Source organism: Hippoglossus hippoglossus, chromosome 3, assembly GCF_009819705.1.
Source record: "Hippoglossus hippoglossus isolate fHipHip1 chromosome 3, fHipHip1.pri, whole genome shotgun sequence".
NCBI classification, from domain to species: Eukaryota; Metazoa; Chordata; class Actinopteri; order Pleuronectiformes; family Pleuronectidae; genus Hippoglossus; species Hippoglossus hippoglossus.
Window position 1 is genome coordinate 3,120,945 of NC_047153.1, and position 25,738 is coordinate 3,146,682.

A 25,738-nucleotide genomic window follows, 5' to 3' on the forward strand; every position below is an offset into this window, starting at 1 on the left:
CCACAAAAAGAATCTAATAACAAAAACAACAGGATTGTTTTTTTACCTAATGTTCTCGCTCCTAGTTTTTTTTTCCGCGTGCAGAACTGCTACTGATATAAGCCGCCTGCCTCTTGTCACGTAATATGGTTTCCATCTTTTATCTGGAAGCCCTTGGTTTTCTTCACAAGTGAGAGACGCATCCATCTGCAGCAGGGAGACGTGTAATGGCAGCGAAAAGGAGATGCTTCTCCTCTTCACCTGATTAGAGTTGCAGTGTGAACAGAGACGTTCACACGGTGTTTATCGTTCTGACAGGTTCCTCGTCTTGGTTTCAGGTTCACAGCTCGTTTTCCTGATCTTTTAGTGAAATGAGGTTTTCTGCAAGAGTCTGATTAATATAATTCAAACATTGATTATAGAAACAAGAGGAAACAGAACATGTCTTAATCATTAGATTAATTTAAGACTGGAAAATGGCATTATTACATTATTTTACATTGTGCATTCATGCTGATTCAAATTAACACAACAATTCCAGCACATTGTAGTTGCGTATTCACTTCCTCTCTCTGTGTGTACTTGTGTGTGTCCGTGTCCAATAAACCACACAAGGAAGAACAGCAGCACAGCTTTTGTCAGGAGTGAGCATGTAAACCTGTTCACCTCCAGGAAACAACCTCAAAGCTCCAGCGACTGTGAGCTGGAGGAGGAGGAGGAGGTGGAGGAGGAGGAGGACGGACGGTGACATCTGACAACCAGCGGTTCCTCGTGCTCAGAAAGCCAAGCAGCACAAAATACAGCCTGGAAACGCTGTAGATGAAGTTGCACTGACAACACTGTTGACTCGCCTTCTCTCCGCGCTGCAGCCTCTGACCTCTGGAGTTGACATGCTGCTACAACGCTGACCAGTGAACAAGAGACCTCCGAGTCCATGTGACGTCTGTGTACAGGCTCTGGTTCACTTGGACCAAACACATCAAGGGACTTTTGTTTTTCTGCCGCAAAGACCTTCCTGTTTTATAAGCATGATAAATGGATTTCTGTCACTGTTGCTCTCTCCAACTCAACCACCAGCGTCCTCCAAGACCTTTTTTTACTTTTTCATTCAAGAAAACACACCAAGGTCTGGTTCTACTTGGCGGACGAGCAAAGGTCAACAGCGTCTCTTTGTTCTGGGCAGATTCAAGAGATGCACCGAGACATTCACCTCCACCCATGATTTTCATTTCCCCCCCCCAGTGATTTGTTTGGCCCTGCGATGATGGCCTTGCGGTTCGGAGTGGCATCCCCACTCTTTTCATCAGACAGAAAGGGAATGAAGTGCGAGCTTCCTATAGACGTTCCGCTGCCGCTGTTAGAAACCGTCTCCTCTTCATCCCCTTCGTCCTTCCTCCTTTACGACTGTGGCTCTCGTCTTTTCTCTCCCCGGTTATTGAATAGATAAATGCATCTTTTTTTTTCCCTTGAGCAGACAAAAGTTGGAGGGAGGAGGATGGAATTGGAGGAAAGAAAAGCGAGGCAGCGACTAGTGAGGGAGGAGAACTGGTTAAGGAGGTGTAAGAGGGGTGGGGGTGTGGGGGGGGGGCAACCTGCCGACCAGCACGTTTTACAGTGGCTGGCTTACCTGCTCCTGTCAGCGGTTGCATGGTGACCTTTGACCCTGAGGCTGGCGGGGCTTCAGTGGCAGCGTCGGCTTTAATTAGAGAGCAACACGACTCGACGCTCTGCAGAGCCTCTGATCCTGGTCGGGGCAGAAGGGGGGGGGGGGCGCCAGATGCATATAATGACAAAGCCACGCACACACAGGGGTCGAACATATAGCTCACATAGAGGGGTTTGGTTGCCTGCTTGTCAATTCTGGTTTGAATTCTGCTCACTGACTTCTTGTCCTGGTCAACTGTCAAATACACAAGATGTTTTAGGTATTTAAAGAGGTTATGTTTTAACCCCTTGTCCCTTTGTTTGTCGGGTCAGTCCGTCAGCAGGATTAACGCAAAAACTACTGAACAGATTTGCACGAAACTTGGTGGCAGGAGGGGACATGTCCCCAGATAGAGGACATTCAATTCTGGCATGAATCTGAGAATATATTGTCCCTTTCTTTGACGTTTTTTTTTTTGACATTTTCACCAATTTCCCAGGGAATAATTCATGGATTCTTGATGAAAGAATCTGTCATATTTAGATGACTGATATCAATGTGTGCAATTTGGTGCAGATCTAAATAAGAATCTGGATCGAGCAGAGAGGGCAAGATGACCTCAAACTGGGAATTTGAGAATATATTTTATTGTGCTAGCAGATTGGAGAGATTTCAGGTATTTTTCTGTGGGAGTGGCTGAAGTGTGAGGATTTTGGGTTAACTAGCTCAATGCTCTGAGAGCTATAACGTTACCGCTGTTGTCTTCGGTCTTTGCTGAATCTTCACTCTCAACCTAATCATGATGGATGGAAGGAATTCCCGCAGCAGGAGAGCAGACGGTGTTTTCGTTGCAGTGTTCGACTGAAGGCGTTTCAGACCGTGTCCAGTCTTCCTCTGGAGACGAGGGTCAGGTTTGGTTTGGCTTCTTTCCCAAAGTCACAACTTGTGATATATACAAGGTTGCTTACATTGAATTATGAGGCAATGCAGTACATTTGTCTTTTTGTCTTTAGCGTTCAAATATTTGAATCTGCAAACCCTGGAAAAAGCCATTTATTCTACCTTGTGTGATTCTTTTATACTTCAAATGGGAGCTTCAATGTTTATCTGCTTCATCCTTGGATTCGTGACATGAAGATAGTTTGGGTGTCTTGGTCCTGTGTGTCTAAGCTGTGGAGAGAACTGTTGGCAGGACCCGTCTCTATCTGACCCACTAAACTTCCTGTCTGCTTTCCTCTGCGGTTCAACTTCTGCAGGTTTCCTCCAGCGGCTGCAGTCGGCCTTCACTGTGTGCTACATTTCCAAGAGGATTAATTAGATTAAACAGTGTTTGCTCGCTCCTTAAAGTGTTTGTGTGTTTTCTCCTGCAGGACTCTTGTTAATAAGAAGAATAATCAGTCGCATTAAGGAATAATAGAAGGATTGGTGGGTGGCTTGGAGTCTGTGGGATCAGGTTCCTCTTTGTGGCTGCAACGAGAATCCATAGTGTAGGTTTACAATGTGTGCGCGCATGTTAAATGTGCCCCCCCCCCCCGGTCCGTCCATTAGATCTGACCCCCTGTCAACACCGCTGTGTTTGGCTGCTATTGCTCGACCGCAGCACGTTCGTTGTTTTAGGTCTTTGATGGTTAAAATCCAAAAAACGAATGGATTCTGTCAGTGTAATTAACTAAATTCGGCATGTGTCCTTGTTAGCCTCGACAAATCCCTTTTGTTTTCCAGTTTCGTCATTTCTCTAAAATCCTCGTAAAGCTACGTAATGAGTTTTCGCATTGTGCAAGCCTTTTGTCTGTGATTCCAAACCTCCAGCCTCTGTTAGCCCGCTGCACGGTGACGACCAGAGGAGGTGGGATTGCCAACCGTTAAACCCCAGCAAGGATCAGCTTCCTCCTGCCAGCATCACCTGGGAAAGAGAAACTGGCATAGCAGCAGGTTTTAAAGGTGGAAGAGTCGCACATTGAAAGACTGCAGCGTTTGTAGGCACTCGTTTGAAATTCTGCGTTTCATCCGAGTGTGCTGGTTGAACAATATACTCAGAACGGGAGGAGGGGGGGGGGGGGGGGGACAAGAAACCGGGAAACACTGGTGCAATCCTTTTAATTAAACCGGGAAAGGATTGTTGTCAAACAAATGGACTGAGATGTGAGAGAGGGAGAGTGAGCGAGGGATGAAGAGAACGCCAGTGTTAGGAATACAGCAGGGGATTAAAGACAGTGAGCGAGTGTTACAGACCCCTGGCCAGCTTGCTGCTGTAATGAACATTAGGGCTGCGGCATAAATTTAATGACCTGTGAAACAAACAGTGTGGCTGAGACCAGTGCCTCTGAATGCTAAGTGGCTCTATTATTAATACCAGCTCAGAGATGCCACTGTGTAAACACACTGTAAGTCTCTTTTCCCCTATGAGGCCCGTTAAACACACGGCGGCCGCGGTGATGGCGGCGCACCGGCTCATCGCAGCTTTCTGAAACGGGGTCACGTCTTTCTTTGTACCTTCAGAATTAATGGCACGTCGCCCGTTAACAGCCGACCAGCGCTAACTAGCGGGTTATGAATAGCATCACAGCTAATGGCGGTGGAGGTTAGTCACCTTGATAATAGTGACGGGGCAGGTGAGCGAGCGGTAATGAATGGGTTGGCGAGTGCGAATGAAAGGCAGAGTTCACTCTGCGCTGTTCGGTGACACGTCGTCAATCTGTGCACAATGTGAGCCGCGACCTGAACAGAGACTCAACCGGCGGGTGATTTAAAAAGATTGTTTTAAACTGGAATTTGATTTCAATTTATTTTCACAATTTAAAGTCGAACAAAAGACTTAAACATAACATGGAAATTAGCGAGCAGGGAGAGAGAATTCGCTCAGGAAAGGTTGATTCATTCCTTCAACCCAAATAATATGAAATTATTCACAATGTCAAAGATTCATGTATAACTTAAACAACAAAATATGAAACAGAGCTTCAGTATTTGAAAACCTACTGTGAAGGACACAAATGTTTTGTGAATCGATTAAAAAGTGGATCTGTGGATTTGTTTAAAAGCTTTTTTCCTTCTGTCTGAATTGCTCATTTGAAAAATATAAATAATAATTCAGTTGAACTTTCGGAGATGATGATCTCGCTGTTTAGAATCTGTCTCACGGGACATGATGCAAATTACATTTTAATGTTTGCTTTGAATCAGCAGAGGAAGACGGACGAGGACGAACACAGCAGTTTCCTTTCAGTGGATTAAATCTCTCTCCTTGCTGCTTAGAAAACGACCTGGTGCAGTTATTGTGTTTCGTTCAGACGGGCTAACTTTAGGTGGGTTCAGTTATCTTATCAAACTTTCTGAAAATGTCAACTTAGCGAAGCGAGACTCAAACTGCAGCTGTCACATGTGACATTTATTGCAGTTGTGCAGTCTGCAGGTATTGGGGGGGCAGGAGCCCTCAGTCTGATTACATGCGATGCAGGCTTAATCAAACGATCCAGGACAGCAGGGTGCACAGGGGAGACCAGCAGAGCCCAGAGCTAGCCAGATGTCTGCGACATCGAGGAGGGATGCATGACATGAGGAGTCTGCTCGAGGCTATAAAATGCAATCACAATTCCCTGGAAGGGAGAGCAAGGCGGCTCAGGAACCAGGCGGTGAGTAGAGTGAGGGTACGGTCCCCCGCTCTCCTATCAATTCTGTGGTCATGGTTACTAAGAGAGCATGTGTACGTCTCTGACATCCGAATCTGCCCATCTGTTTGTTTTTTCCCTTGCCGTGTTTGTGCTGGTGTGTCTGTGTGTGTGTCTGTGTGTGTGTACACTGGCAGATCCAGGGCCCAGCAGGACTCCATCTTGTTTTCTGTCCCACGCTGTGTCGAACGCTATGAGGGGATAAATATTTGAAAAGCAGAGGAAAGCCCCCGTGTCCCCAGCTGCTGTGGCCTGAGGTGTGCCGGCCCTGCATTAGCTGCACCTTTTACCCCTGACTTACTTTCTGCCTAAACATAGACTCGGCTCAAAGCGTTCCTCACTGTCCCGCCCCTTAGCTTCCGTAGAGCTCGGTGTGAGAGGTCGCCAACCTAAGTGCAGGCGCTGCTGAATTCAGCAAATGTGAAAAGCTCAGATGAATAAGTAAAACCATCAATGACAACGAGTCTGGACACGACATTAGAGATGGTGAGTGCTCAGAGGGTTGGTTGGTTGTTTTTTGATCAAGAGAAAAGTGGTGAAGGCTCGGCTGAGTTTTCGTGCGAGTTTTAGAAAGGAGGGAAACATTAATGATTTAAGACGGAGGGAAATGGAACAAGATGAAGCGGAGGCTCGATCCGACTGTTCAAGGTGTTACTTTTTGTTCCCGTCGTCTGAAAGCAGCCAACACCTCTGGCTTGGTACAGAGACTATCACAGAGAGGAGAAGGCAGTCTGGATGTTTCTGTTCACACAGGTTCGGTTACTTTGGATCTGGGATCTGTTGCTCGTGCTTTGGGTCCCTTCGTCTACCGCGCTGCCTTTTAGAAGTTTGAGTTAAGGGAACTAGTGCTCAGTAGTAGTTTATTTAGGTTTGATTGAGTTTTGTTTATGATCCCTGTCCGGTGTTTGGTTTGTCGTCAGCAACGATTGTGACAAAAACTGCTGAACGGATTTGCACACAATTTGGTGGAAGGATGGGAAACGGGCGGAGAATGAACACAGTACATTTAGCCGTGGATCGGGACAATGGGGCGTATCCAGGAGTTTTATCACTTTCTTTAACATTGCAGGACGGTGTTATTTATAACAATTTCAATCAAACATAGCAGATTTGGTGCAGAGACTAAGGGACTGGGCGAAGGTCTAAGCTGAGACCCCTACAAGTTTGTTCTGAGATGCTTTTGAATGTAAAAGCTGAATATTTTAAACATGACATGAAACTTCAAACATATCTAATTCCACAGAGTTAATGATAGAAAGATGTCTTTCTGAATCTATATGCGTTTTGCTGGATGTTAAGTCCGAAAATGGATTTAACATCCACGAAGGCTGAAGTTTTTTTTTTTTCCTCCTCGTCCTCGTCACACACAAACACACTTACACGCTTCTTTCCCATTTCGTCTCCCACGACGCCACATCTCTCACGAGGCCGATGTGGATTGTCTGTAGCGAGCCATCAATCACCGCGGTAACGACAGCTCCATAAACAGAAGGGCAGCCTACCTACTGCTCTCTGCTTGGCCGTGATAGCATTCACATCATCCTGCAGCACTTCCCTTCCTTCCTGCTGACCTCTGCACAGTTTCAGTGGCAAGGACGGGACTCTGCTTATCGCCACTCGCTGGATTTAGCCCCGCGACGGTCGAGGTAGCGACACCCAGGTGTCAGCGGGGATGTAGCGTCGTAAATAAAACGGTGGGCAAACTGTGACCTCTGATCAGTGTCAAGCAAACAAACAACAGTAGAGACAACAACTCTGTTATAATTAGAAGAACGTATGTTAGGGAAGATGTCCAATTCATTCATAAATCAAATCATACATTTCCATTATTGACTCATCTTCTAATCTTCATTCAGTCAATTTCCAGATAGATTAAAATAGTGAAATTGCCATTCCCGATTCCCTAGTGCTTAATATGATGATGGCTTTAAATATTCAGTTTTCTTAAAGATTTATACAACAGGGAAAAGTTGAAGATGAGTTATCAAATATCAATATGATCAGTAGCACTCGGGTTTAACTCCCATTAAAAACAGGATATTTCAGTATTTTGCCCCCTAAAAAAAAAAAAATGCATTTCATATTAACTCTGTATTTTTTATCTTTTAAAGTTGCATGTGCACGACTGCTGAGCTCCTTTGGGAGCGACTGCCCTGTGCAGCCCGGTGTGTTTTGTTTTCTCCAGGTTCCGGCTCTTTATATACAAAGCCACGACACTAACAATGCCAGTTTGTGTGCTTCCCTGTGCCTATTGTTGCCACAGCGTCTTTGGGTCCTCGCTAACATCCACTCGTTGTAAGGTCGAGACAATAACCATGAACCGAGTGCCACAGCTCTGCACTGGCTTGACCCCCGTGGCCCTTCCTGTTGCCTTTAACACCCCCTCCTCGTCCTCCCTTGACCCCTGACCTCTGCAGTAAAGACTGGCCGGGCTGTCATGTCAGGACAAGGCAGGGTGTGCTCCCGGCCTTTTGACAGCGCGATGAGAACCTGCTGCTTTCTTTCTAATAATCCTCAGGAGGAGAGTAATCCCACTCTGCAGGACAATCACCTCTATGACCAAAGCCTTCATGTCGTTAAACAGCTTGTAGTGCGCTTTAACAATGATTTTTAGTTTTCTTTTCATCTGACTGTGGTGAAGAAAGAAACCAAAGCCATATTTTCAAATAGTAATCGCATACAAACCTCTAAAAATAATTTATTGACGCATGAAACTCAAATTACCAGCTCAGAGTTCAGCCTCATTACTGACCATTGCTCAACAACTGTTTTTACATGTACGCTGGTGAATTATCATCAGTACGTCTTCAACATGCCCCACCTGACCCGCAGTTATGTTAAATTTGAAAATATCTTCTTTCTAGAGCCACAGGCTGCAACGGACAAAGGAATCAAAGAGTGGGAGTCAAATAGCAAACAGCTGAGAACGCAGTTAAAAAGTCACACTTGTGATGCGTGTGCACTTTGCACTGAGGGCTCCCTGTGACGACGTAACGACGAACTAAAATATGATTTTTAAAACATAACAGAATGCTTAAAGGTTTAGGAATCAGCAGCCTATCTGAACATGTATTAACACACTTTTCTTTAATCTTTAGTTCTGGATGCACAATTGCAAGAAAAAGAATTTGAACCCCACAAAACACGATCGTAACGGACAATTATAATCTTTTGTGTCTTTATTGAATTCATCCATTAAACGTTGGCCCTGCTGATGGATAAGAAAAATGAAACGCTGGATTCAAAGACTCGTTCAGGATCACGTCTACTGGTTCAAGGTCTTGGCTCAGACGAGGCCCACTCCAGAAGGTAAATTGTCTTTGCTTGAAGTTGTTTTCTTGTAGATTTACTAAAATGTTAAGAGCCATAGTTCTGCTACGTCACCGAACATCTGCAGAGCGTCAGCTGTGACATTATCCTTTAAGATACCTCCGATGATGGGAAGCGAGGCAGCCTCGTATCATGACGCCCCCTCCACCAGAGCGTTGGTCTTTGTGCTGTAGAGGAGAAGCAGTGGGAGGCTGCAGCTTTGAAAAGGCCCAGAAGATGCACCTGTGCAGCCGAGTGCGTTCTTTCCATTTCCAGATCACCTTGTTCCCTTTAGAATGGGCTGCAGGCCCGGTCCTTGGAGCGGAGCTGGAAAATGAAACCTTGCCTGTCAGTTATTGTCACTGAGAAAAGCTCACTATTTCCCAGAGATATTATTCCCCCCCCCCCCCCCCCCCCCACCCCCCACCCCCCATGCCTCCCTATACGCTCCTTTCTTCCCCCTGTGTACATTGTTCTCCAGGATCAAGTTCATGGGGGTTGGGGCTGGAGGAGGGTAATGGGACCCTTGTCCCTGTGTGTCAGGGCAGGTTGAATGGGTCTCGAACCCCCTGCCCCCAGCCCCCTGCCCCCAGCCCCTATACAGGCTCTGTGAATAGCTCCCAGATCCCCCCCCCCCCCACCTCTGTTTATTAGTCTGCTCTCCAGTTTCTCTGGACCTGCTTCCTGACAGATCCATATTTCAAAGTGTTTTCTGTTCCGTGTTCACATGTGGACGTATCCGTGTTCCGGTAACAGCTCGCTGCTCCTCCTCAACTGCACCTGCCACATTGGTACAACTTCTACACTACACTACACACACACACACACACACACACACACACACACACACACACACACATTTATGAGTTCACAGGCGTCCAGACACAGATCATTGAAGCTACACTTTATTGAACTGTTAAATATTATTATTTAAAATAGAGCTCACGTGATACTGGATTTCTGATATTAACCTTTTATTTATTTTCAGTATAACATATATAACATAAAATATATTCCCTCAAAATTTGTAAACGAAGAGAAATGGCAAAGATATTGTGTAGAAGGTAGTTTATACTTTAAAAATAAAAAAGCAGAAAACTAAGCATGTGATTAAAAAAGGTTATTTCTAATAACGACATCTGAAACAAACTTTTGAATGAAGCTGAAATAAACAGGTGATTGAAAGAAAAGTAATTAGCAACTGTTTTGAATCATTAACTAATTATTTAGCTTTAAAAATCTGATTTATTTATTTTTGTTTGCTGCTTTTTGAATGAGAGGATTTTCTGCATTTCCAGGTTTTTTTCCCATGAAAGCAAATTGAATATTTTTGGGTTTGATTTTAACGAGATGAGGTCACCGGAGGCTCCAGGGAACTATTCAGGATGTTTTTCACTTTCTTCTCACATTTTTCAGTTGAAATGTTAATCAATCAATCAGGGAACATAACCAGCTAATGAATTTGCAAAGGAAATAATTAATTGCTGCCAATGAAGTCGATTTTTGCAAAGGAAAAAAATGAATTCCATAAACATTTTGTCATTTGGTTTCGTGTTTATTACCATAAAAACCCACTTAGACTTCAGATGCTGTGAGCGTTTAACCACCAGCTGAGACTTTCAATTTCCCCATGTTATACTGGTCCGTGCAGGACCGGGACTAATGCTCCTAAAACAGAAATGTTGGCGGACTGGTTCCAGGAAATCACAGATATCTGGGCTCTGGATATCCAGTCAAATATAAGGTGCTTATATAAAAGGATGAATGAGCAAGTATTTGGTGCTAATGTTGTTCCGGTTAACCTTGTTATTTCTCTCATAATCTTTTTTTGCATGCAAATAGTGGGTTTTTTCAAATCGCAGTGTGTTGACAGTCGTCTGCTCGTGACACACACACACACACACACACACACACACACACACACACACACACACACACACACACACACACACACACACACACACACACACACGAGATCACAGGTTTTACTGTGGTCCTGGATCACTTTCATGCCTATGAGCTAATCCAGCATATCTCCTGTGAGTGTGTGAAGAAGGTCTCTCAGTTGTGATGATGGCAGCGGATATACACTCGATCCTCTCCTCGCTCATTTGGTTTCCTGCTACAATATTGGGCACTTGCCCTTTTCTCTTTCGCTCTCATCGTTTCTCTGTCTGCGCGCGCACACACACACACTCACACACACACACACACTCACACTCTCACTCTCACTCTCTCTCTCTCTCTCTCTCTCTGACCTGTATGTAGTGAAGTGCTGGGAGCTGCTGGGTCGTCGAGAGCAGCTGTGTTTGCTGTGAAGCATCTGCTGGCTGATGCAGCGGTTGTTTTACATTAGCAGCCTGCAGGTCAAACTGCAGCTGGCTGCATCTTAGTGTGAGGACAAACCCTAGGGATGGAGTGTGTGTGTGTCTCTGTGTCTGTGAGTGTAGGTTTGTGTGTGTGTGTGCGCACCAACCCGTCCCCATGGTTGTAGCCTTTCCTAAGCGGGCTAAGTCTGGTGGCTAACCCTTAGCGCCTCGGCATTTGGCAGCATGACTGCAGCGAGATTAATCCATTCCACACTCCATCAGTCACTAGGCACAGGTTATTAGTGCGGGGGCAGAGCACACACACACACACACACACACACACACACACACACACACACACACACACACACACACACACACACACACACACACACTAACATTCTCGGCCCCTTCACCCTTGTGACTTCGCCTTCTACCTTCGTCCCCAAAGTTTGCAAAGGTGGCCTTGGCGTTGAGAGGCCATTTGTCAAAACCCAGCCAGACTCTCCACTTGGCTCCTTTTAATAAGGCTACCTGGGCTCTGGGATTACACACACACACACACACACACACACACACACACACACACACACACACACACACACACACACACACACAGGTTATGTACTCTGCTTTGGCACATACTCATACAGCTTTGAGTGTCAGGTGGTACGTCCCGCGGGGCTTATAAAAGTCCCATTAACATGGCCTTCCTCATTGGTTCTGACAGGTTGATCAATTAGACCCCTCCCCCCGCTGATCCCAGGGCCACTCTGACTCAGAGGTCAGACACGATGGATCGCTGGACCTGCACACACTCTCTCACCCCCCCCCCCCCCACCCCCTCTCTCTCTCTCTGCTTTTATCTGCAGGCTGGTTACAGTGCAGTTTCTCTGATATCCCAGGGTGCAGCCCTTGTCCGGCTTTCAGGTGGTGGGTCCCACTTCACACACGCTTCGATCTTATCTCCGCTCTCACTACGACACATCACATACATGGTGCTCTGTCTCACCCTGCAGAGGGCTGTGTGTTTGTGCGTCCCTGTGTGTGTGTGTGTCGGTGTGTGTTTGCTCTTTTGCAGAACAAATGTGTGCATGGGAAACGGAGGCTTTCCTCTGATGTGAAGGTTTCCCAGTTCTCACTTTATTAAAGGGTTAAGCAGGTCTCCTCTGTAACGTTCCCATACAACAATCCAACATTCACACCCACTTCACACCACGGTGGGGCAGCTGTATGGAGGTTTTTGTTACACAACAACTGGTGCTTCTCATGTGAACCGAGGGCAACACTGTGAATGACTTCCCGGAGAACGATGCTACTTCTCCCTCTCCTCTTGGAGTGTGGCCATTCAGGAGGACTGTGAACACAGACGGCGACATCTTAAAAACCTGTTATGTGAGCAATACGCTTTCAGAATCGTTTTCGTCCATATCTATTGGAATGTGGCCGTCTGCCGTGGTCATGTGTCTCGTTGTTCTACCCACTTGCGACACTGAGGGAGCTGACACCGGTCTTTATCATCGAGGGGCAGTCGGGTCTTTTCAGGTTTTTGTGGGTCTCGTCACTGAGTTCTCAGGCTCAGGAAATAAATAAAGTCAGTGTGTCTACAGGTGTAGTGATACAAATACACAGAGATTGTATAGATACACAGTGAGGTCCGTACTGTAACGCTGTATGTTGAAAGAAACATAATCGGAGGTGGCTGAGAGACGTGTGTGTGTGACAGGATAAAAGAAAGAGTTTTTTTTTTTATTATAACGAAACAAAGAGAAAGTCTTCACAGGGCCAACGACTGAATAAACAGCAGGTTTGTCAAAGAAGAAAGGAAGTTATTGGAAATGTGTGACTCCGTTTATTGGGTCATTCCTGTATTATTCATCAGAAAATACCCGATTGACTCGATGACACAGTCAAGCAGTCGTTGAATGTTAAAGAAACGTGTTTAACAAATTGCTGCTTTCTGAGCCGACTATCCACCGACAGGATCCTGTGGTGAGAAGCGTTGGCAGACATCGCCGTAATCTGACAGACTTCAAATTTACAATATCAAACATTTTTGATATTCACAACTGGAAAATCCGGTCACATGACAGGACTGTGATGGAATATTGAGCTTAAACCGGCGATGGCCAATAAGGGCGAGATGACCAGGAAGCTTTAGAATTAATATGGAACAGCTTCATGTTTCTTAAGTCATTCTTTAGTTCATCTTTTAGTAGAATAGTCTGGTGTTGCCCGGCTTGTTATGATTAAAATATTAAATCTGTTAAGGCTGTCATGATGTCTGTGGTGTCCCACATTTTTAAAATCCCAGGAGTACAGAGGTTCACAAACTTTTCAAATATATTGAGAATTGTCTTTAAATTGTATTTGGTTTCTGGAAATCATCTTGACCCTTCTCTGTCAGGGGGGGGTCACTGCACCAAGTCTAAGGTGTTATTGATAAAATTGGATAAAACCTGAGAAGATACCAAAATATTTTGGGGGGGGGGGGGGGGTCAGTGTCACAGAAACGTCAGAGGAGCTTTGCTGATCCAGTGAAGTGTGAAGATGGTCACGATGATCCATTAAGAGAGGGAGGAGTCTGATTAAAAGGTGTAATGAGAGGAGTGAAGCGTTAAGTGTGTGTGTGTGGGGGGGGGGGGTATTCAGGGGATATCATAGCCTGTCTTGGGACCCAGAGAGCGCGGCCCGGGGGAGCAGAGGGGTTAAGAACAGTGTCACGTCCAGAGAGACGCAGCGCTGCCGTACTAATGATGTCCAGCGGCCTAATTGAATATTGACGTCCTGCACACGGGGGCTGAGTGGCCTCTGTCTGTTTCACCTCCGCTGGCTTCCTGGGCTGCTGGTTTTTAACCCGCTTCAACCATTTCATTACCAGGGGCAGGGGGGGGGGGGGGAATCCTTCAATCCTTAAATGCCCCTGTTACCATGGTTACCTGCTCTTCATCCCTTTTGATGCAGCGTTTCACTTTGTCGTCCGAGGCTAATGTTGACTGTCAAAGACTATTTCTCCTCCTCAGTAAGTTTGCTGTTTTTGCTGCAAACACTTATTTCCTGGAGTCGGCAGCTGTAACGCATACCTGTGACATCTGGGGGGGGGGGGGGGGGGGGCGTGAAGTCTCCGTCTTACAGTTCCACGTCCTCCCTCGCTCCGTTCTGCACAACTCCCTCTCTCTCTCTCTCTCTCTCTCTCTCTCGTTCTTTTCTCTGGTGTCACCTCCTTTTCTTTTTCTATTTCTGTGTCTGTGTTTTACTTCCCACTGTGCCTGCCTCCAGACGCTTCCCCTTTGTTGCCACGGCGACGTGCTCCAGATGGCGAGTGTCAAGCCAAGACTGGGCTCTGAATGTAGTCTGATCGCAACACACACACACACACACACACACACACACACACACACACACACACACACACACACAATGGTCCAGATATATACACTCTGAGAGCAGACTGAGACACTAGCACCGCACATTCTGTTCAACACTCACATCCTACTCAGAAGCTGGTGGACCTGCCCGACACACACACAGACCTACACACACACACACACAGACCTACACACACACAGACACACACACACACAGACCTACACACACACACACACAGACCTACACACACACAGACACACACACACACAGACCTACACACACACAGACCTACACACACACACACTCAGCAGTACAGTATAATAAAACCTGTGTTGCAGCCACACAGGAAACAATCTCTCCTTTATGTGACCGGGATGTCATTAATCTTGGCGGAGGTTAACAAATGCACTTGCATGGAAGGTATATTTCATAGGCAGACAGCCGACAATGGGGCCATTGTGGCGTCGAGCCGCAGCGCCCCGCTCTGCATTCAGTCAGGACCTTTTGCTTGGCTCTGGATCCTCGCCTCATGTCAGGGGTTATGTTTCATCTCCCAGACGAATGTGTTTGTGCAGGAGAAAACATGTGAAACACGGAGCGAAATCAACGCTGCGGCTGTTTATTTATTTTCGCTGCATGAAACCTCCATTTGTTTTTCCGAACGGAGGGAAAATAAACGCGTTCAGCCATTTTTCAAAGTTTGGCCTTGTTGCTATTACTCAAAAAGCAGAGCCAGACAAATACCCGGGCCCCGGCTCCTCCACAGCTCCGGCAGCAGCGGTTGTGCTTTCGCCATCCGAGAAGTGGCGAGTCGTCCCAGTAATCCATTAGACTTCCATTAGCTCCGATTTGTGTGATTAGTTCTAATTAATCAGTTCAGTCTGTGGCCTTCACTCCCCTGTGTGCTCCTCACATTTCATTTTTAACCTCATTTCTCAGCTCTCCACCGAGCGAGAGAACGAGGCAACGACTGAGCGAGCAAATCAAAGAGCGCAGGCATCAGGTCTGCCGCCGCCGCCGCCGCCGCCTTCTTGTCCGAGAGCACTCGATACTGCTCAACCACCAGATCCAAATGGGTTGAGCCGGCGCTCGGACGCCATCATAAAGCTTTCACCTGGCCCGGCTGAAGTACTACTCTGTTTCTCATGTCTTGTTTGATGCCGTATGAGCCTGGTTGTGGTTTTAAAATGATCCGTGAGGGATTGTGATCTCGTGTTTTACACATCTTCAGTCTGCCCCGGCTCCGGTTAGCCCCCACTCGGCACCTCCCGTGGAGCAGCGAGTATTGATTAGCGCGGGGCGCGTCCATCCCTCACTGTAACAAAGCGTATTGATGTTTGTGGAGCCCTGATTTCCCCTCGGCCAGATCCCAGACGCAGCACCGGCTCTAAGTGCCTGGAAGCTGCTCTGAACTTTGCCGCCCGCCCCCCCCCAAAGTAACCTGGGAGGAACCGGCGGCGGGATCCTCTTTTCATCAAAACCTCAAAGTGAAATTAAAAGATGTTTTTGCGGGGGTGCAGGAGTCAGTCGGTTTATAAACTGAGGTATTATGTGATGATAATCTATCTTCGTTTCCTCTGTTGTCAGCCTTCTTCTGCCATTACTACTATTGTGATAAATGAAGGCTCAATTTATCAACTGGCCTCTGCTCGATTTCTTTTTTTTCTCCCCTCGGTTCCACCCCCCCCCCCCCCCGCTTCGACATACAACCTCTGCACGCTTCGCTTTATTTCTTCATCTGTTTTCAACCCCTTGCATCCACCCATCCGTCCACCCGTCCATCCATCCCTCATTCCCACTCAGCCGCATCGAGTCTTTCTTTGTGTGTGAGGGAGGGGGGGGGGGGGGGGAGGCTGAGATGCTGCCTGTCACCCCCGAGCTGCAGACTCCCATCCAGCTGCTGGAGGTGGCCGGGCTGCTGTCCATCAATCTGTAACTGGGAAGCAGAGGGGATCGTGGGGGGGGGGGGTTGACACGTGATGTTTAGACATGTTCCTTTTCTAGTAGAAGCTGCACATCCGGTCGTAACGTTTTCGGTTTCTGATTGTGAAACGAAGAGTTCTCAGTCTGAGCTGCAGTTGTTACTCAAATTGTTTGTTCCGATGCATTTTACCTGCACACGTGTGTGTAACCTGCGTGTGAACAGTCAACACATAGATTCAGTGTTTCGTGTGTCCTGTTTTAGGGATCATCATTGTTTCATATTGTTTGGCTCAAGCTTTGAATTTAATTAGTAGATTTAAATGTATAAAGGCATTCATATTCCCACTGTAGTATAGCAACAATATTTCTCATCAGTTTTTTTTCTAGACTTAATTAGAATTAATTGCAATTAATTGTAGAAATATTGTAATTTAATGGTATTTCCTGATTATTTTGCTCTGTGAAGATCAGTCGGGCTCAAACTGTAAATAGATAACTAACCGTTCTATAAGGTGGAAAATAGTGGATATCAAAGTTGTGTTGACGTCGGGTTGTTGTACCATTTAAGAAGCCAAACACTCAGAGTTTTAAATCTGTATTAACTGATTTAAAACTCACAGACATGTTGCGAGTTTGACTTTTAGCCCAGACTCTCCAAACTGTTCCAACAATGAGAAATCAAAACTTAAATCGTAAAAGTATTTTACTGTGAAAGAGTTAAAGGTGCATGAACCTGCCTGCAGCGCTTTGTGTTACACACAGCGTTTAATTTACTGTGGTATTGTTTGTATATTAAAGTCTGTTAGCTCCTGAACATGCATCACTGTCAGTCATGTGCACACTTTGGTTCTGTTTGTGGTTATTTGGATCAAAACACAGATTATGGCTGAAGCTATGAATATATAATATACGTCTGTGAATATGTGGAGTGAATTTATTAAGGAGCATTAAAAGAAAACCTTGCTGCCACTGCAGGTTTTAGAAAAGATGTCTGGTTGAAGAAAAGCTGTATAAATGTGATAATAACCGCTGCTTCCTGATAACGATTTTATATTTTTGCCATAATCACGGTTGGTCTCCTGAGCGTCGTTAATGTGATCCCCTCCCCCCCCCCCCCTCTCCGTCTCCGCAGGACTCCGTGGTTTAACGGCTGGGGGTTCAACCTGCCTCGGGGTCAGTCTCTGCTGGATAAATGGAACCTCGTCCCTGAAGGCATCGACATCCTGATGACCCACGGACCTCCGCTCGGTGAGTCCAATTAACCAATCACAGTCCCCCTCATTACCATATCCAACAAGGACGGGCCTCATTATTCAGAATCTGTATGGAATCGCTGGGGGGGGGGCGTCAGCAGGACGTGTGTGTGTGTGTGTGCGCCTTACACCCTCAACATGGCCCCCTGATTCAATATTTGTTTGACTTTATGGAAAAGAAAACACATTTTCTCAGTCTTCCTTCACCACCGCTTCAGTTTTCCTTCTAGCTGTTGTGTTTTTTGTGTTCCATTTTGTTTTTGGTTTTTTTTTCTTCCCGCTCTCCATCTGGCTTTATTGAGTGATTTCCTTCCCTCTCGCCTACGGAGCGGTGCCGCCGCTGCCGCTGCTGCTGCTGCGGCGGCGGCCGCTGTGGCTGTTTGATTGCATGGAAACTCGATTTTGCAGCAGAGTGACAGACGCTGCAAACGATCGGAGAGAGACCATGGGAAAGGAGAGAAAGGGGTGGGGGGGGGGGGGGGGGGGTAGCTGTTGAGGATGTAGACACCAAATGGAAGAAAAAAAAAAATCTGTGCTGCACAACTGTGGAAGAAATATGAAGAGCGGGTTTCATTCACTGATTCACAGGGTTCCGTATCAAGAAGTTGAAACGAGGAATTTGTTTTAGTTTGTAAATTTAGATATTTGCTTTCAATAGAGGTTTGTTTTCTTTTCTCACACGAACAATGAGAGCAGAATCCGAGCAGGGCTGAATAAACACAATGTGAATCTGAGTCATTAAAACACAAACAATATCAGTAGTTTAGAAAGTAAAGCCTGTTCTTCAGAGAGTCGCAGTTCAGTAAATCCATTCCTCACGTCAGGACTGTGGAGGGATCTGACTATTAACTGAAGTGTGTGTGTGTGTGTGTGTGTGTGCAGGCTTCAGAGACTGGGTTCCTAAGGAGCTGCAGCGAGTCGGCTGCGTGGAGCTGCTCAACACGGTCCAGAAGAGGGTGCGACCCAAACTTCACGCCTTCGGAGGCATCCATGAAGGTACGGGGAGGGGGGGGGGGTATGGTCCCAGGGTTTAGAGGTGTATTAGAAGCAGGAGGATTGGATCCCACTCCTCACCTAAGATTTAGAAAAATAGTTTTTACATAGAAACAAGAGCCTCATCCAAAAAAAAGGGGATTTCAAAGGTAACACAACATTGTGTGTTGGAGCTCAACCTCTCGTCATGTGCACAGATGTAAACTGTGAGGTAAATCCTGCAGGGCGAAGGAATGAAGGTTTCCTGGATGATTTAGTGTCGGCACCAGATGCATCACAGACACTGAGCAGATGAGATGGGAGCAGTCGAGCTGCACTCTGAGCCTACAAAGTAAAGTTTGGCCACATTCCTTCAGATTAAATGTGGAGTATCTAAACCTTGGCTGGTCTCCTCCGTCTCTAAGCGTGTGTTCCACCTTCCACAAGTCGCCATCTATTTGTCCTCCAAACTAAACCTCGAGTCCAAAAGAGAAACTTTATATTACAACACTAACATTTTGGGTGAACTTAGATCCTCTTCTTCTGACCTCACTCTGTGAGCCTTTTCATATTAAGAGCTCAAACCTCCACCAAGGCTCGACTTAAATACTGTCCAGCAAAATTACACACACTCAAAGAAATCAGTTCCCTAAATATATCGGTTTTTCTCCATTAATTATTCTGTGAGAAACTGGTGAAAAATCCAAAAAGCCCAATTTCATCTTGATAATAAAACAACGATCGACTCTTGACATCTTCGTCAATGTCTTCTTCGCGTATTGCAACATTTTTTCATGCAGAGATATTTGTTTAACGTCGTTAGAAAATAGAAGGAAGGTTAATGTTTGAACACTTGATTGGAAAGTTAGTGGTGTAAAATTACACAACTGAGTCATAACAGTTATCAGTAGAGATGCTTGTGTTTAAGATGTTGACGGTAAGTTTCTTTGTGTGTCTCACTCCTGTGTCTCACTCCTGTGTCCTCCGTCCTCCGTCCTCAGGCTACGGGATCATGACAGACGGCTTCACGACGTTCGTCAACGCGTCGACCTGCACTGTCAGTTTCCAGCCCACCAACCCCCCCATCGTGTTCGACCTGCCCAACCCCTCCACCTCCTGAGACCAGAGGGGGCAGGGGGGGCGGGGGGGAGGGTCTGGGGCAGGTTAAACTACTTTTTTTTTTTTTCTATAAATATGTTGAGTTTAAAAAAAAAACAAACAAAAAACTTCTAAGTGTTTCTTTGCAAACTTTTGTTCGTCTCGACGCTGTTGTTGAGGCGGAGAAGATTTGGAGATGTGTGGGGGGAGGGGAGGGGAAGGGGGGGGGGGGGGTTCAAAGGAGAATATCGGTGTTTTTTATTTTTTTTAAAGTTTGTGCCAACGATTCTGGTTTCCCTCAGATTTAGTTTTTGTTTCTCTGCACGCAGTCCGTCTGGGTTTTAGTTTTTTTTTTTTCTCAGTGTTTAACGATTTCCACCAACGAGAGAGCGTGAAGCGGCGTCTGCTTCCTGCCAATCACACGACCGCCACAGGAAGACGTGGAAACCTCGTCCAGAAGAAAGAATCCTTCAAACATCACGTTGCCTCAGAGCAGAAAACTTTCATTTCTTGATCGTCTTAGTGACTCTTTGTTTATTTCTCAAGACAACAAATGTTGGACAGAAAGAGAAAAACTGTTTCCTGGTCCCAGATCAACAAACGCTTTTGTCCCCCTCTGGCTTTCCATATCGTCTCACGTCACTTTTGCATGTCTTTCCTTGGGTGTCTTTTGGTTCGATTACAGTTAATTTGGTTTAAAGTTTGTATTTAAAAACACACACAAAAAAAAAAAACACAACAAAAAATACGTGTTGAAGTCTCAGTAGTTGCCGCATGCGTTTCTAAACCAATTTGGAGGGAATGTGAAGTGTGAATGACGCCGGTATTCTCCTTTTCCGAGGGATTTTGTGGTTAAACAATCTTGCTCTTGATAAATATTGGTCAGATCTGTAAAATAAATGATGCTTTGTGAATTTGTACAATTTCTTTTTTGTTCGTTTTGCATTGGCCGGACAATGGATGCCGTTGTTTTATGTTGTGTCATCAGATATTTTTTGCGTTTTAGGTTGTCTTCTTCCTTCTTTTTTTTTTTTTTCGTCGGTTCCTCTTTTCTTATTGGCTGACAGGGACGCTGCCTTAAACTAGCTTTAATGTTCTCAGCTAGAGCCCCACTCTCTGCGAGCTCAGAGAAAAGTCTGTATTTATTCCCCATCATCCCCGCAGAACAACACCCGACCAACGCAGGGACAGGAAGCTGTCGACCTACAGCCCGAAAAATTAACTTTGTAACGTCCCGTCGTGGATTTCTGATCTAATTTGGAAAATGTATGTATAAAATATATATATATTATATATTCATGTTGTAAAACATCTGTACTAAAAGTTGTGTTTGACGAAAAAATAAAAATCTGGTGCATTTTTTTTTTCCTGTGTGCACCCGTATGATTGACATGTTTCCCATCGGACGCTCTTCTCGGTTCGCTCATGTTTTTCTATCGACTCTCCCCGTAGGGTAGACGCTCATTTTGGATGAGAGAGGAAAATTTTGCCAGAGTCACAATCCAACAGGTGCCGGTTGTTCCCGACAACACACCTGCCTAAACAATAAGTTGTCCTTTAAAGTGTAAATCTGATAGTGTTTGTGTTTTATTGCTTTTTTTTTCTTTTTTCTAATTTTGCACTGTGTGTAAACGCAATCTTGCTAGCACAAAAAAAAATGTTGCCAATAGTTGTCTCAACTTTGCCGCTGTAAATGCTCTTCTCGTGCTCTGCTCCTCTCTCGCTCTTTCTTCTGATTGTATCCCTCTTCATGGAAATGTTAGTTCTCTCTTTCAGTTCATTGTGATATATTTAGCTGCCTTTATATGCAAATAAAATTGCAAGATTTTTACTTATAACGCTCGCGTCTTGGTTTTTAATCTGAAGGATGTGTCCAGTCTTCAAATCCGGGGTTTAATCCCGAAGGTTTTTAATCCGACTGTCGTAGTCATGGTTAATACAATGCTTTTGTTTTGCAGGTACAAACCAAAACCAACAGCAGATAAAACAGTTTGCTTCTCGGCTGCAGCCACACTGTCTTTATTTTGAAATGCATCGCCGTTGCTACGGTTACACCTGACTTCCACAATACTCTGGAGCTTCCTGATTGGTTCTTATCAGACACACATCGACAACCAGCGGTGACACAAAAATACTGTAAACACAAACTGTCAATAACTAATAGAATATTCAATTACTCATGTGACTTACTTCAGGTTACATCCATGTTTCCATTTATAAATCACAAAACCTAGAATTAGCTCCAGCGTGTCATGTAAATATTGATGCTGTACAAGTCTTTACACTTTGACCTCTCCAGTCCTGAAGCCTGTTTGAAGTCTGAACATGTTTTGAAAGCTAAAATGATGGATTAGATGTGAAAGTGTAAAATCAAACAATGGGGAAAATGTGATGTGGAGGTGAAACTTTCCAGAGCTCTGGTTTGAACAGGTGCCACAATACAAACAATGTTTCCAAACAGGAAACATCGACTGATTCCACAAACGTGTTCCTGTCAGTGTGTGTGGGGGGGGGGGGGGATGTGTGTTGAACATGTCTTCTTCTACGTCCTCAGATAAATTTGTGGTCAGCAACTGGGTCAAAATCGCTGCTACGTCATTTTGATTATTTTGTTTATTTGAAGGAGTCACAGGTTCTGATCTCCAAAATTTGTCTTCAAATTAAAAGCACAATGTTTGTTTTCTGTGATCGTGTCGTTGCTCAACAAACCTAAAAAAATAACAGTAGTTCACTAAATCATTCAACCTTATATATAAACCACTCTCGTGAACAGTAACAAAGCAAAGTCAGTTCATAATAAGACTATTAAAATCTTCGTTGCAGATGAACCAGGTTGGATGAACACAAAGTTTTCTAACGTCGCTCTGCAGGCAAACAATAAAAAGTGACAGAATATTGAAGAAGAGTTTGAGGGTGAAGAAACACAACGTTACAAACACACACGTTTACAGCTAGTGTTTCAAATTTCATTGAAAAACACCACAGGTGAAACTCAATGAGATGAACGGTTGACTTGGCTCAGCAGGACAGAATGAAACCCGTGTTTCTCCCACACTTGTCCTCTGAATGTTCGCAGACCTGCGTCCGTTCTCATCGGCTTCATCAGGTTTCATTCCTCTTCACCACTTGCCAGCGCCGATCCCTCGCAGGCCAAAAATAAAATGGGCTGGGGTTTGTCGGGCGCCTTTCGCCAGTCGTTTTCCCACCGACCCCCTTCTCTCATCGCCACGACATCAAAGCAGCCCAACCAATTAACCATTCCCCGAAACGAGCGCGGCACCAGATCCCCCCGCACATTACCATAATCCAGTCTAATCATATTAACATAGGCCACAGATGAGCAGGAGGAGACACGGCTGCTCTGGCTCCGCTCGGCTCCAACAGACTCAGTGTGGGTGTGAACCGACACGTTGATGCTGCTCTGTGTGTGAAGGCACATGTTGTTTCTCAGACCTTTAATACACAGAGTCCCTTGGAATAACCATATATTCAATATATGTTAAACCTTATGTGCTGAGCGCTTATTCAATCAGTCGATCGACAATAAAATAATCGTTTAAAACAATAAAAAAAAACAACCCTGGAGGTCATGAGGCACGGAGAAGATGATTTCCATAAATCAAAAGTATTTTAAAAACAATTAAAACCTTGAAGTTGAGCAAATAACTCCACCAATGACATTTAAAGTCACTAGATTAAGATTAAGATTAAAATAAAAATAGAAGTAAAGATCTGGATCCTCACCTAAATCATGTGTTTCCTGCTAAAAACAAACAAACGTAAACAACCTTGGTGACGGCAATGATCACAAATAATATATTTTAGCCATCATTGTTACTAAACATTTAGGAAATATCATTTAAATGTATAATAAAACTATGCAAATAAAAAATATGCTAGTGGCCGTCCACTGTCCTTCACCCCCACATGACCCCTGAGGTGATTATAACCGATTAGCGACGGCATCAGTTGCATTAAAGCGTCAATTCACAGCGACACAGGAAACATCGCAGCCATGGAGCTGATTGTTGTTGTAACTGAGCTCTAATCAATAAGCTTTAGATTCATCAGGGGCCCAAATCTCGGGGTATTTTCAGGGTCAGGGGCCGAAAAGACAATAAACTGAAAACGTTTCGGTTCTGACGGTCGCACAAAACAAGACACGGGAAGATTCCACCCTGAGATTTGAGGTTAGAGATTTTTAAAACAAAAGAAAGTTAATTGAACAATGAATTCGTCGATAGTGAAAATAGTTGTCGTTACAGGAAGCCATGGCCACGGTGAACTTGGCGTTTCAGTGATTGTCATGAGAACGCCGTTGCTCGGCAACGACAACGTGGACGATAATGTTGTTGCGTCGTCCATCTTTATTTACGTTCGGTTGTCTACACAGCGACGTGATGATGATTGTTTCCATGAAGACAAAAAGTTCCTCTCGTGTAAATCTTTAAAATTTAAGGTGGAGACATGTTTTGAGCTTCTTGAGGTTAAATTCAGTTAAGTGGGAGTTTAAGGTCAGAATAAGTCTCCAGGAAATGAATGTGAAGTGTGTGTGTGTGTGTGTGTGTGTGTGTGTGTGCGTGTGTGTGTGTGTGTGTGCGTGTGTGTGTCTTACTCTGGTGCCAGCTCTCTACATGCAGTGTTTATAAGGACTTAATTGCTCGCCAGGGGTATTATTATAATCTGGAGCTCATTTGGCACGACTGGCGTTAGTATGAAATGATTCTCTGGATCACAGTCATGCAGCCTCATGCTTTCCATGCGCTCATCTCTCCCATGTGCTCTTGGTTAACATCCTTATACACTAAATATTTCATTACTATATTTAACATTGTTTAGTGTTCATATTTAGATGTTAAAAAAAATCTAAATTGACGCTGGATTCTCATGTTTTCCGGCAGACACGTGAACAAACTGTGGAAAGTCATCGGCTCAGTTTTAATTTAGTCGGATCCGAATGTAAAACTTGATTAAATTAAAAGTCCAATAGCCGACGAACGGAGCTTTTCTAATTATTTCTCTGTGTAATTATTTCCCCTGTTGCGTGGACTGACGACGCCACGTCTCTTTACGCTCTGAGTCTTGACAGAATCTCTGATTGAAGAGAGTTGACCCTCCAACCTCGCCAACAATGCGCGATTATCACGAGTGGATCAGCCGAAGCGACGGGAGATGATTAGTCGCTCCGCTCTTCCTTTACATCAGCCCGGAGACAAAAGCTACATTTGCCCGATGGTATGCAATTTACCTCCTTCCTGATTCTCGCTCTTTTTCTTTCCGCCGGTTTGAAAGCGCCTCCTTAATTACTCCTGTGGAGTTTGGAAAATTACCGTAATAACAGTCGTTGGGCCCCATTGTCCCATTATTCACTAATCAAGAGCGTCGCTCGATGGACGATCAGGATCCAAGGCGACGCGGCTCATCAGCGGAGCTTCTCCTGCGAAGGTTAAAACTCCACATCAACAAATTATAAAACCCCAGGACTCGCTGATTCATTAATTAGTTTGTACATCAGCAGATTAATTATAAACATAAATGTTTTCAGACCAGTTGTTGTTCCAGAACAAACAGAAAATTTGTTTTAGTGCAACTAACTAATCTCAACTCAAAGGATGCTGTGTGTGTGTGTGTTTTTGAATATTGGTCTCTAGTTTCTTTTAGATTGTGAGAACTAACAAACAAAAAAACTTCAAAGCTTTGAATTGCTTGAAACTTTATAAGCGATAGAATAGAATAGAAAGTTACTTTATTGTAATTGCAGAGCACAACAAAATTAAGGAGCAATTCTGTCGCTGCAGCCACACAAGTCAGTTATCAGTTAAAAAAAGAGAATAAGAAATCAACAGGTATAAATAAGGTTAACGTATGAAAATAAACATGAATCAGTTGTTTGGCTGGAAGTTCTACTCATAAACTGTGAAAGCAGCTGAAGTAAAGTTTAGACGCTCTCCTAAATTCCTCAGCTCACTCAGACTCAAAAACCTTTGGAAACCCACTGGAAAACATCAAACATACGTTATATCATAAATGTGCAGAACCTGAAAACATACACGAGGAATCTACGCAGTGGAAATGCACTGAAACAGATGAACCACATTTGCACTGAAATGTATATTTTTGTTTGTATCTTCATGTAGAAAAATCTGCAGCAGCTTCAGCGTTTTCTCACAATCAGGAGATTCTCAACCATCAAACCCCCCCCCCCTCCCGGAG

General features: G+C 44.8%; 1 protein-coding gene and 1 long non-coding RNA gene across 5 annotated transcripts in view; one reads left to right on the forward strand and one right to left on the reverse strand.

The window, feature by feature from the left end:
• Window positions 1–19,896, forward strand: part of mpped2a (metallophosphoesterase domain containing 2a) — a 55,814-nt gene extending 35,918 nt beyond the window's left edge. For all 4 annotated transcript variants that reach the window (XM_034569575.1, XM_034569570.1, XM_034569574.1 and 1 more), the window contains exons 5-7: window positions 17,335–17,450; window positions 18,338–18,451; window positions 19,429–19,896. In XM_034569575.1, the coding sequence (XP_034425466.1) occupies window positions 17,335–17,450; window positions 18,338–18,451; window positions 19,429–19,547 (349 nt within the window). In that variant the 3' untranslated portion in view covers window positions 19,548–19,896. The remainder of the gene's footprint in view (window positions 1–17,334; window positions 17,451–18,337; window positions 18,452–19,428) is intronic.
• LOC117752741 lies at window positions 19,787–21,372 on the reverse strand. Its single transcript, XR_004612130.1, has 2 exons — window positions 20,074–21,372; window positions 19,787–20,043 (listed from the first exon to the last, which is right to left on the reverse strand). It is a non-coding gene; the product is annotated as an uncharacterized LOC117752741 (long non-coding RNA).
• Window positions 21,373–25,738: the final 4,366 nt, after the last annotated feature.